This window comes from Halyomorpha halys, unplaced genomic scaffold, assembly GCF_000696795.3.
Source record: "Halyomorpha halys isolate HHAL.00 unplaced genomic scaffold, Hhal_1.1 Scaffold696.1, whole genome shotgun sequence".
In the NCBI taxonomy this organism is placed as follows: Eukaryota; Metazoa; Arthropoda; class Insecta; order Hemiptera; family Pentatomidae; genus Halyomorpha; species Halyomorpha halys.
The window spans coordinates 86,247-99,878 of record NW_027109229.1 but is presented as its reverse complement, the minus strand read 5'-3'; the positions used below and the strand labels follow the sequence as shown (position 1 = coordinate 99,878).

Genomic DNA, 13,632 nt, shown 5'->3' with positions numbered 1-13,632 from the left:
AATACCATTAAGGCATCTTATAATAAATTATAATGAAATTAAGGCTAACTTCACTTAATTATTTGGCCCTGCAAATAGTGAAAATTTTAAACTTCATGATGGGAAATAAAAACTGTATTTATAAATCATGAATATTAATCACTGGTAAATTTAGCATTCTTCATTTCATATACAGTAAAGGTAAATTAACATATTATTTTGATTACATTATTATAATTCAATTAACTTTTTTTTTATTACATATAACTCCTACATTGAGGTATTGCAATGCTAGTGCCTAAAAGTTATTGTACATTAGATATTCTATGCGCCCATGTAATTAATGCTTATAGATCAAGTAAACAGTTAGTAATTTGTAGTAATAAGTTGTAATTGTAGTAATTTGCCTAGTAACTTTGTGAATAATGCTTATAAAAGAAAATATGCTTAATTTCTAAATTAATGGCTAATACAACTTTTTACCTACTTAGCATTAAGCAATTAATATTAAAAATAGGGTTTAGTCTTTATTATTATATTAAATAATTTTAGAATGTTCAATTTTTATTACATTGAGGAAAGTTGCTTAATATTATATCACTTCCTATGTTTGGTTTAGTTTCAGACATAACTTCAGTGATGAAGCAATTTGCAATAATATTAAGGAACAAATTTTTCATTCGTAACATTGGTTAGAGTTCAGTTAAAAAAAAAAAAAATACTTCATTAATTTTCTTATAACTAAAATTACACTTATTTATATTAATTTAATTAATTATAATCAAAGCATTTTTTTTTTATCATGTCCGAATTGACTTTTTTGTATCTATATCTATCATTGATTGCTTACATACTATCAAGAATTGGGACTGTGTTTAAAATTTATGATTCAAATGTCAGGAATTTATTTTTATTTAGATTTTGAGCTGTTATGAAGAGCTTGTTGAACTTGTTCATTCAAAAAATTCTATACAAGCTCAGTAAAATATACATGTACATAAAATTAGATTATACCCATTAATTTTATTCTGAGAAATTGGTATATCATATGATATAATCAGATAAATGATTCTAAAACATTGTTAATATATATATATATATATACATACTATAAAGTTCAATAGATCTGTTTGAATTATTATTTTTCAAAGCATTGCTTACCAAAGATATGCATTCATTTTCCTCTTCCATTACAATTACCTCTATTTTCAGTCGAGTATAAACTATGCCTGAATCAGATAAAAAAAATGACCTCAAAATAAACAAGTGACTTCTAGCAATATTCTAACTGGATAATATTGTGACTGGGTGACTATGATAGTCACTTAGTTAGACTATGAAAGGATCGAACGCAAGGAAGGTAGTTGAGTGTACCAATTGAAACTTCAAAATTTCAATTTTCAATCACCACCCCCCAGTCATGCTATTTTTGTCTACTTATAACACAGCCTGTGGGTGATTAGAGGCTTAGTATGATAACAGAATCTTAATTTTATTTTAATTCATTCCTCAAATTAAATAGTGGTCCAAATTAGGTAACTTTCCACAATAATAATTACTAAGTCTTAAGACAATGAAGTATGATTATTTTCATTTTCTTTATGAACTAAACTGTTTCTATCACCTCAAATTACTTAATGCTAAAAACCAGAGTCTTAAAGATTTTGTACATCTTAATGGTAGTATAAAAAAATGTTTTTTCATCAATATTTATAATGCTATTGATAGTATTGAAAACTTTAAATTGCTTTTTAATAATAATTTCAAAGAGATTCTGGTTTTGAGATGTTTCATTAGTAATAGCTTCTATTTGAACCATTAATTTGAGTACAATTCTGTTAAGCTTATGAGCTATTGCTACTGCCTTTGACAGTGCAAGATTTTACTTTGTGTTTATTTAAAATAATTTTTAGTTATAGTAAAGGCAATCTAGTATAGAATCCTAGTATATGTGTTGCTTAATATCTCTGTATCGCTGGCAGATATTGATTGTATCGCTAATGAGTTCCGGTGCGATAATGGTGTGTGTATCTCAAACGAATATGTCTGTGATGATATTAAAGACTGCACTGATGGAAGTGATGAGAAAAACTGCCAAAAACGTATGTTCATTTTTTTTTTTTTATAATTACTGTTTTTATCTATTTTTTATCTTTACATTTCATTTATTTATTTTATAACAATCTTCATATGAGGCTTTGCAGTGCCACATGATCTAATTGCCAAAAAATTGATCACCAAAATAATAGACTTGCCATTTTCAATGTCATGCCAACAGATTAAACTATAGAAGTGAGACTCCAAATAACCAAGTTTTGCAAAATGGTCCGTGTAAATGGTAAGCCTAGCTCAAAAACTAAAATTTGTTTTAACTGATATTATATAAATCGAAACTGAAATTACATATTTAAAGCGAGTATATGCCTGGGATGTGACAGCAACTTTTTCGATAAAATCAACAGATCGGAGGTTCTAATTTTTAGATTTTTTTATTTTCTCGTAAACTATTTGAACAATTTTGGTTAAACTCAATGACAATGTACAATTAAATTATCTTTAAAATTAACTAAATCTTATTCTCGTTAAAATAGTTTGACAGGGCTGAAATGAGAATTTTTTTTTAAACCTTCCCCTTAAGTACCTTTAATTTTGTTTATTTGAAAAAAATTAACAGTTCTTATTGTTATCAATAATAAATATTGGATAAATACAAAATATCAATGAATTTTATGTATAACTTTAGGGAAAAAACCAACTTGAACGGGAAAAGCCGAGACAGCCCGATCTTTCCCGATTGCACAATGGCTTTTGTTAAACTGTTGTATTCTTGGCCAGAACTAAATTTGTATTCATTATCCCAACATTGAAAAACCCAAAATATGAATTTTATTTTAACAAAAATGAAATTTTTTTCTTTATAATTTTGGCTTTCTTCGGTCTTTGGATTTTTTTTTTTTAAATCACAGAAACAGCAATAATCTTAACATGAGCCAAAAAATCTTCACAAAACTCAGGGACTCGGGAGTTATAAGTGAACTGGACCTTCTTTTTCTGTAATATACCAGAATTTTTTTTCCACATTCTAATTCAGTGTTTTATTGTGATATATTCTAATATTTATTTTCCTCTTACTGCATTTACCGCAATGTATTCTAAGACTTGGTTTTATATTGGTTCTGGTTGGTCCCATATTGATTTTATTCAATTCCACTCATTTTTATTCACATATGCATAAACTCGACATACCAATTTTCAAATTCAGCTTTTTCAATTTGGCTGAAATTTTAAGAAAAATTGAGAATTTTTGTGAAACTAGTCCAATATTAGTTTTTTCAAATTCCATCTGCTACTTTAACTTTACCATGCACAAAAGTATTTCTCTTGGCATGCATGTTTCAAATATAGCTCCTCCCATAGATTTTCTCAAATCTATCAATATATATCAAATTAATTTAAAAATAAATATAATAAAATTTATTTTTATAAACCTGGAAATTTAAATAATTATGTACCTACCCAATAGAAATCGTGAAGAAGTTATACTAACCTCTGTACTTGGCAGACTATTTTTTTGTAATTTGGTGCATATGTTTAATTTTGCTCTACCAAAAACTATTAATTAAAGAAATTAATAAAGATTTATGGTTTTGTCAAAATGAGATAAATTTCCCCCAAAAAAATATTTTTTGGATCTTAGATCGCTTGGCCTCACAAGGCTTCATATATTCTGGTGAACCATTTTTAGTATTTTATTCCACTCAAGACAGAAAGATGATTTCAGACCTCTCATCTAGTGCCCATGGGTAAAGAGTGTTTCCTATCCTTAATCTTAGTTGGATAATTTATGTTTTCCTTTATTTCCAGTTAGAAGGTAGTTTTCATGGCTGAATGAATATATTTTTCCTTTTTAGTTTGTTTCTTTATTATAACCTATACATTTTTAAATATATAATTGCCTAAAGGACAAAAAAAAAACTGAGAACAATAATACAATGTTTTCAATACATATATTTGTTCTAGTTTTGGATATTTCGGGGATACTGTGCTCCACTTGTGAGCAGAACACAATTCACTGTTGGTTTCAAAAATAGTACATCTACAATTTCATACAATTTGTTAGTTCCATTTATGGTTATAAATAGAGAAAACAATTAATAAATAAAAGAATATTTTAAAATTATATTATACTTAATATGTTAAAATTGTCAACTTAATAATAAATTTTAACTTCTACAGAAAACAATGCTACTAGAACAATGATTTTTTCTTTAAAAGAAGATTAAATTGTTAAGATTTAGAAATAGACTGTCTTTGAAGATGAGAAACAATTCAATTCAAAAAGATTTTGGATAGAGAAAAAATATAATAAATAGATAAATTGAAGAAAACTCATTTATAAAAAAAAAATAATAAGAAAATACTCTGAACATGAAGAAGACCACAAGTTCATTCCTGATATCAGGAATTCCAGCCTATGGAAATAATTAACTGATATGCTCCCCACCCTCTTCCCACTGTCTATTATTAAACTTTAACAATTTAACCTTATTTTACAATAGGAATCATTGATCATCTATCATGGTATATTATTAGAAGTTAAAATTTATTATTATCATGCTGATGATTTTAACATATAATTTTATTTATTATTCATATTTTCATTCATTTACGTTCATATAATTTTAAAATATTCTTTTATTTATTAATAGTTTTCCCCTAAGATTATATAGTCTAATAGACTAACAAATTGTAGATGTACTATTTTTGAAATTGACAATGATTTGTATTGTGCTAAGGAGGGGGACAAAGTATCTCTATTTTGAAAAAAATATATTTTTTTTATAAGTTTTGTTTTCCTCTAGACAATTATAAATTTTAAAAAATCCTTTATTTCTTTGCTAAACCATGGCATACCATACTCTCCTTCAAACGGAATGTTAACCCAAAAAGAGGGAAGTTGACAACGGCCTTCTTGCTCTGGTTTAAACTGAGTTTAATAGAAATATCCACTGTAGTAATCTAAACTGAAACAGAAGGCTCCTAGTGATTGACTCCCCCACCACAGCTCATCATAAGGCCCACCTTTTTTGGGTTCACTTTCCTTGGAAGCTTACCCTTTCCATTATACTTCTTCCAAGATCATACATTGTGATTAACCATGCACCTTTAACCTTCTTGTTCCATACCATGTAAATTTTCCAAAATTGGTTATCAATTTTATATTCTGATTTATTTAGTCAAATAATACATCAATTATTGCTGCTAATGAACTTAATGAAATGATCACTGGGAGGAAAATTTAAGATGAGAAAATCAAACAGATTTATCCACACTGTTGGTCTGCAACTAATGTTTTGTAGCAGAATGTTCGCCAGCCATAAGCAGTTTTTGTCTTGACTATTTTTTTGTGTTTTTGAACATGATATTGTTTCATCTCTTTTTATATATTTGAGGGTGTGAACTGCAAAATATTTATAAATCAAGATAGCAGTGGTTATTACTACTGAAGAGTCTAAAGTCATCCCTTGCTTTATTTTTTTATATTTAAAAATCAATGATTTTACAAAACTCTCTTCTTTGAGTAATCAGTGTACTGTAAAACTTATTACATAACATGATGAAAACTTTTCATTTTCTGGTTTTGCTTCCATTGCCTCACCAAGCACCATATTGTTATATAAGTCATCTTATTGTACCTATATAATTTCATTAAGAACGTTCAAAGGCAAAACAAGGATTCTGTGTTTATTTACACATGTATTGGGAATTAAAAGAATAAAAGTTGGAACCAAATGGTCTCAATAATTCTCTACCATCTTAAGATCACTGATCTGTAATATATCTGAATATAACACAATTGAACAATTTAGTGATGTGGTCCAGGACTAACCAAAATAACTATCATTTGTAGTATGTGCTACCCCTTATATTCATCAAAGACCAATAACATAATGAGTACCATAATTTTCCCTTTGTGGGTTGCTCTTCTCTCTCACAGAGTAGTGTTTTAGAGAAGATTAAAACATATTTAAAAACGTAGAAACTATTGTAGATTAAGTTGATCAATATCAACATAATTTTACATTTTGGTTCTGTTCGTAAAGTTAGGGAAGAAATACATATTTTCTATTTAAAATTAGCATTAGCGAATAATATAGAATAAGGTTGATCAAAATACATAAATAAGTTTATGTTTTATTAACTTTTTCTTATTTTTCTTTTATCCCTTTTCTTTCTCTATTCTTTTCTTATTTTTCCTTACCCGCATTATTAGTTTTTTTCACCATTTATATTATTATTGTCATATTTTCTAATTACTTCTTTGTCTTATTTAACTTTATATTTTGTTTCTTTATTCTAATATTTTACTTTCATATTTCATTAGTTAAATATATTTTCTTTCTTTGTTTTTTTCCATAACTTTAATTATTAAATTAAATTATTCATATTTTGTTGTTTCTTTGCAGTATATAACTTATGTTTTTATTTCATTAATTATGTTATTTTACTTACCTATATATCTATACGTTTTATTTCCCACTTCTTACATTACTTTATTTTTATATATTTTCATTCTGTACAATTATTTACTTTAATCATTCTATATATCCTTTAATTCATTGGTTGTTATCTTGTTTTTTGTCCTTAGCTCTGATGAAAGCTAAAAATTCTAGCCGAAACATTGGCTCTAATAAATAAGTTTTTTAACTTATTTATGTTATTCTATAACCGCACCCCCCAACCATCTTGTCCTCATATATATTATCCAAGGTCAACTATCTTTTCATCATCATTTTAATTTTCTCCTTTGAAATGAATAATAATAAAAAACAATAGCTAGGAAATCACTTTAGTCAGAAGGAAAGTCTTTATAAATTGGATTTTTGAGACATTGAAACTCATGCCGAAAAAAATAAAAGTTTTAATTACATCATTTGAAAAATTAAAAGATATTAACCATCTTTTTACAAAAGAATATTATAGGAAGAAATTTGAGACATTTTATTTTTATAAAAGAGTAATTGATAATAGATTTAATAATGAAGGAATTTGTGGAGGATCATAAGATGACAAGCATTAGAATGAAGATGATTTCATAAAGAAATTTCACAAAACTTGATACATTCAGATCTAATTACCAGATTTTGGCCCGTAAAACATCTCACCTTCAGCTATATCGAAATTGGATTCATAAGAAGAAAAACCAAAAATTTTAATGCAGAACAAAAATTTCATATGATAGCAATATAATTTTTGCTGATTTCTGAAAAATTTGACCGGATGAATCTACAGATTTTAGCAGTCCACCCTCCCAATTTTTTTATCATGTTTTTTCAGGAGAGGTTAAAATATTCCTCATGTCCATAAATCCTCTCTAACATTCTTTTCCTATTTTTTATTTTACAGTATATCCAATTATTTTTCCAGCTTTTGATTTTTTTTTTTAAGCTTAATTGTAAGAAAAGTTTATTTATTTTTTCTATGAATTATAAAAAAAAAAAAAAAAAAAGGATGTTTTGAGTTGTGTAGTAGCTAGTTTTGTATTTGAGCAGGTGCTTGCGAGACTACGGACTTCATATGCATCAGTGATGGTAAATGCATAAGTTGGTCAAATTTATGTGATGGCAGGGTGGATTGTAGAGATGGAAGTGATGAAGATAATAGGCATTGTAGTAAGTATACCAAAAGTATATAAGGGGTATGCTCAATTCAAGCATCAGGTACTTATAAATCCATTATGGAAATTCTAATTTTATCTTTGTAAGTGTATAATTACAATTATCAAAATAATAATTTAGAAATATAAATTATTATTGAATTCTGTCCAGTCTTAGAATAATAATTAGTCTAAATATTTGAATCACTAACATGTAGAAAATATCCAATGAAATATAGTTTGAACTCTGTCTACTTTACTTTGACAATTTAAAAAAAAAGTCTTATATCTATACTTTCTAAAAAAAATATATTTTTTTCAATAATTCATCACAGTTGTTGTTTAAAATACAAAATAATTTAATATCATGAAAACTGCCAGTATTTAAAAATGTATTATCATATTTACATAATAAAAGGGTGTGCACGCATGTGATTGCGTGTCTTAGTTTGATAATGTGTACTCTTTGTTAACCTGGAAACTGATTTGAAAACTATTTAAACGCCTAGCTATCGGTGTTATAGAGAATGAGATGTAGTAAATATGTGATTTCTTCGTAGTCGTTACAGTACTGCTTTGCTTATTAAGGCTCATATATCTTAATTTCAAGTAGTGTTTACTGTCTGTTATGATAATGTAGCTAATAATGTACTTGTACCAGCTCAGTAATGCTATTAGTAATGTTGATAATTATAGTTGTTATGTTATAGGAGCAAAAGTTAAGTACTGTTGCTATATAATTTTTCAAAATTATATTTTCACTGAAAACTTATTTGTTTCTAGGACCTTGTACTGCTTCACAGTTTGAATGCAACAGTGGTCAATGCATTCCTTTGAGTCAGAGATGTGATGGAGTCCCAAATTGTATTGACAACAGTGACGAAACCAATAATGATTGTACTAGTAAGTGTAGATATATTTTGGAGCATCATTCAAAATATTATATATTTTAATTTATCTGGAAAGCAAACATGATTATTTTTATTTATTTTTTTTTTTCTCAAACTCCATTGTAGAATGTGCTGGGAATTTTTGTTTTAAATCTTATTCTTAACGCTTTAATCTACAAGCCATTTAAGTTTATCTTTCTCAATTGACCAATTTTTTTTTTCACTCAAAAGCAGCAATAAACAATTAGAACACAGTGTAATGCATTTTTTTTTTTTAACTGCCAACTATCATGCCAGATCTAGTGTGACAGTTTGAGGGATAAATTAGGTACAGAGTAGATTCTATCATGAGAGAAATTGTAGTTACACCATAGCATTGGCTGTAATAGTTATAAACGGTCACACTGTTTTTCATGCCTTCAAATGTTGCAAGCTCTCCACCACTGTGTGTTTTGTACAATATCTATCTTGCCAACTTATTATTTATGGAAAGTTGTGTAGCTTTTCTGAGGAAACTTGTCATTTAGACACTACTACATAATTTACCATTGGTTTGGGTATCTATTAAGTGCTTCCGCTAAAAAGGTTATAACTGTGATATTTAACAAAATGAATTTTTAGCTTGATGATATCCATGTATCAGCCATTAATCCTTAACAGAGGTTCGTATTAGCCAGAACTGAAAATATGTTAATTTGATCAAAAGTTCAACTTTTATTTTTCTTATATTTGAAAAGTTTGAAGAAATGTTAATATTAAATTCTGAATTTTCTTTTAGTAAGTTTGATAAATTAATTTCTTTAAATTTTTGAGGTGAAAAAGCATGGGGTATTATAATTATAAAAATTATAAGTACACATATATGACATGGATCAACATTTTTTATTAAAATAAATTATTATTTTAAAGATTATTAAGGTGCAGGAATATGGGACAATTGTTCCGAAATGTTGTACAACAATGAAGAAAAATATAAAATACTTAATATTCATCTTTAGAAGTTTTTTAACCTCAAAAATGTATAGAAGTTAATATTTAAGTTTTTAGAATGTAACTCTTCATTTATCTTACTATAAATAATAAAATACACATATTCTGTATGTCATTTGTGAAGTAAGATTCACTACTGTTTTATTGTTGAGTAACTGCTTGTTTTATTCACAAGCGGACAACAACTCTTTCTGATTCCATCAAATAAATCCTGATTTTTTATTCAGTTCAAAAAACTTAAAATTCAAACTAAGAAGAAAAACTGATTATTTATGAAACAATTCTGTTTGTTTAGTTGTGTTGCAAAAAATAATGCACATTAATAAGTAATTTGTTACGCTCACCAGTTATTTTTAAAAGTACGGGTATGCTCACCTATGCCTATGAGTATTAAATATCAACATTCCCCTTTTAATTCCAATAATCTAAATTTGTTTTTTACTTGCAGATCGACCATACATTCCAGAACCTCCTCTCCGTTGCAGGGATGATGAATTTACCTGTGTATCCAGGGATAAATGCATACCAACTTATGAGCATTGTGATGGCAAATATGACTGTCCAGATCGTTCTGATGAGGAAAATTGTGGTGAGTAATATAAAATAATAATTTATTTCTTACACCTCCAATTTTGTTGTAATAAGAGAGAGAGAGAGAGATAAATTCTTTATTCAACCACCACTGCTGCCTAAATACACTGGGTTGCTAAAATACAGAGTATACTTATCAGTCTTATTAGATATATACATAACAGAACTGATAAAAAATATTCACTGATATATTGATCACTTTATCTCAAAAATGACAAATGCCTGTGAAACGTTTTTAACTGTTGTCCCATTTAGGTGTGGATGTGCAGTGATGCTGGGTTTAAAAATTGGACTTTTAAGTATTAAAAAAGAACTAAAAAAATCTCAAAAACTATACATTTTCTAGATGATTATAACCACTTACTGGTAAGGTTAAATTCTCTAATGAACAAAGCAAAAACGATCCAAATCGAATCAGCATTAGCAAAGAATTTAATTGGTTTTTATCTTATCACTAATTACAACTTTTATTTATTCCCACCTTTGTTTGACTTATGAGCAATGTAGGCGTTAACAGCAGCTGGATGTAAGAAATGTATACAACGTAATGAAAGCACTGGCTCTCTCATATCTTGTTCTCCATCTTCTGTGCATTCTCTGCCTTGTGGTTTTCCAGGAGCCAGTTATTTTCTCCAAAGATTGAACTGGGCTGGAACCAATGCACTTTACCATCCGTACACAAACTTTTTGTAATATGGGTGGTTTTGTTCAGTGGCTAGCTGAGAGAAATAATTATCTTTGAAGATATAGATTTAACTAGTGATCTCTTTATCTCAAAAATTACCATGCCTATGAAAGCAAAATTTTTAATAGTGATTCCCTTTATGTTGTAGCAAAGACTAAAGTAATCGAGCATTTGTTTTATATTTATCTTGATATATAAAAGAATAGATCAAATTAGTTCTCAGGAAAATAATACATCTCCTGGAATCATAGTCACTCTTTTGAACGATAACTAAATTCTCTGTAAAATAATACCCACATCGTTGGATATCAGAAATTGCTAGTACTTAAAAATATAATTCATTAACACAGCAGTCACTATAAATGTGTGAACTTAATTTGGAAAGTCTATACTTTTCACTTTGAGATTTATTCATATAGGCACTTGACTAAAAAATAAAAAATAATGTGTAACCTAAAGAGATTTTTAAAACTGTATTGAAATAAAATATTTTCTTTTTTCCATTGGCATTACTACTATCATTGAGTACTTTACTGTATATTATCATGTTAAATTGAAGACTAGTTACACAAATAAAAATAAAATTTAAAAATTTGTTATTAGCACCACTTCATTAAGTTTTATAATGTTACAATATTTTTTATCAAAGTAAAGACACCATACTTGGAGTTATATTTACTACATTTTTTTATTTATTATATTATTATATTTTATTCCAAGTTATTTTATACCACAATCAATTTTAGGTATATTTGTTTACTTTTGTTCTAGCGGGTACCCCTCCACCAGAAGTGAAAATATATGAAGGGGATCAAATCATAAAAGAAAGTAAGTGACGTTACCGAAAATCATTTTAACATTTCTATAACTGCAATTATTATTTGGTGATTTTTAATCTAATAGCTATCTTAATAATTTTTGAATGCATTCTGTCAAGAGATTGTGAATGGTGAGTCATATTTATGTTAGAGTTATTATAGCTGTCAGATATTTATTATTAACTTATTGATCAACATCTTTTAATTTTGAAGTTTATATTCTTTTATAATTCTAAAATCTTTTGCTTTAATTAAAGCACGTGAGGCTGTGTTCCGGTGTCGAGATGAAGGCCTTGGTCGCTATAGAGTGCGATGGTATCGTGAGAGAGGTCTTCCACTACCTCCAGGTAGCCGGGATTCATATGGCAGGCTGGAAATACCTAATGTTCAGGTAACATTATGAATAACAATTTTTTTTATGTTTCTGATTTTATTCTGATACATTTTATACAGAAAGAACTCTATTTGGGATCAAATTGAAACTCATCGAGTAGTTCATAGTGATATTTCAGCTGAATGTAATACTTTAGGAGTTATTGGCAATAAGCCTAAAAATATTTGGCGGCCATTTTGAAAAAGCTTCCATACTAGGGATACGGACTCTCAGGGAGTGGTAAGGTTTTTACTATCGTGTTTTTCAAACAGTCTAACATAAGAATTCATTTTTCAAAATTAATTTACAGCTACTTTTAAATATAAACTAACTTTAATCTATTTTTACTGGATTAAATAGACACTACAACTGTAATGTGAAGCAAGAGCGTTTTGAGGATAAGAATGTAATTGTCTCATTAAACCCATACTCCAAACTGGTAAAAGCTGCCCTTTTGGAAGTATGAATCCTTAACATTGACGTTTCACAAAGCACTTATGAGTAAATTTTCCTTAGTGAAATTTTTAATCTTTTTATATTAATTTGTATTGAATGATGTAGAAATAAGGCTCCCAAGTCTAATCGATAAATTGATTTATTTAGCCTTTGAAGAAATTAATCCGGTCTTCAGAGTCAATATTTAGATTTTTTACAGTAACATTTTAATTTTCCAAAAAACATTGTTAGTAAATCAAAGTTAAAAAGTTAATTTTTAAAAATACTATTTTTTTTTTTTTCAGATTGAGCATACTGGAACCTATTACTGTGAAGCCATTGGTGTGTCACCGAACACTCCAGGCGCTAGACAATCTGTTCATCTAACTGTTGAACAATGTAACTATAATGTAGCAAGTTTTTTCTAAGATCCTATTAAATTAATAATTTTTTTTTCTTCAAAACATACACTAATAGACTCAGATTTGTATAACAATAATTATACTACATACAGGAATGTTACTTCTTGTCGGCAAGAAAAAAAAATTCTAAATATTGACAATATTTTTTAATATCTGTTTGTTTTTTTTATTTTCTTGATATAATTAATGTGGAATTTGATTATAGTGCCTAATCCTTCATCACCATCATTCCCAGCTATTGTATGTGGACCTAATCAAGCAACCTGTTACAACAGAGACTGTATCAACAAAAGTCAAGTGTGTGATGGTCATTTTGATTGTGGTGACGGTAGTGACGAATCTAGATGCCCTAGATTTCCAGGTTATTAATTTTTTTTTCACAATTCATGGTCACCTTAACATTTATGTTATCAATTCATTTATTCACATGGTAAGTAAAACACAAGCTTCATTAACTGCCTTAATTTGTCAGAATTATTTTCTATTTTATAAAATGGATTTCTTTTCTTTTTTTCCTAAATGTTAAAGTTATTCTTTTTCTAAATAGTTTTTAGTTATGTTATGACAGGGTCAGTTGTTGGGAATCATTTCTATAGGGCTCTCCTTGCATTATTACTTAATTTCTATCATTCTCTTTTGTTTATTGATGTCTCATCAATAGGTTAAGATATTTTAAAGAGGAAATATTCTTAAAACTTTTTTTTTTTTTTATTTATTTATTATAATTTACAACTGTACAAAATAATACAACAGGTAAATATGTAGTATGTTTCATATACACTTGAAAATCTT

The 13,632-nt window shown here is 27.7% G+C and overlaps 1 protein-coding gene across 16 annotated transcripts in view; it reads left to right on the top strand.

Moving 5' to 3' along the window:
• The window catches only part of trol (terribly reduced optic lobes), a gene marked incomplete at its 3' end in the record, with an annotated part of 722,946 nt that overhangs the window by 624,174 nt on the left and 85,140 nt on the right, over positions 1 to 13,632 (top strand). For all 16 annotated transcript variants that reach the window (XM_067047431.1, XM_067047427.1, XM_067047425.1 and 13 more), the window contains 8 exon segments: positions 1,962 to 2,081; positions 7,533 to 7,652; positions 8,420 to 8,539; positions 9,965 to 10,105; positions 11,564 to 11,620; positions 11,868 to 12,001; positions 12,724 to 12,817; positions 13,046 to 13,201. In XM_067047431.1, the coding sequence (XP_066903532.1) occupies positions 1,962 to 2,081; positions 7,533 to 7,652; positions 8,420 to 8,539; positions 9,965 to 10,105; positions 11,564 to 11,620; positions 11,868 to 12,001; positions 12,724 to 12,817; positions 13,046 to 13,201 (942 nt within the window).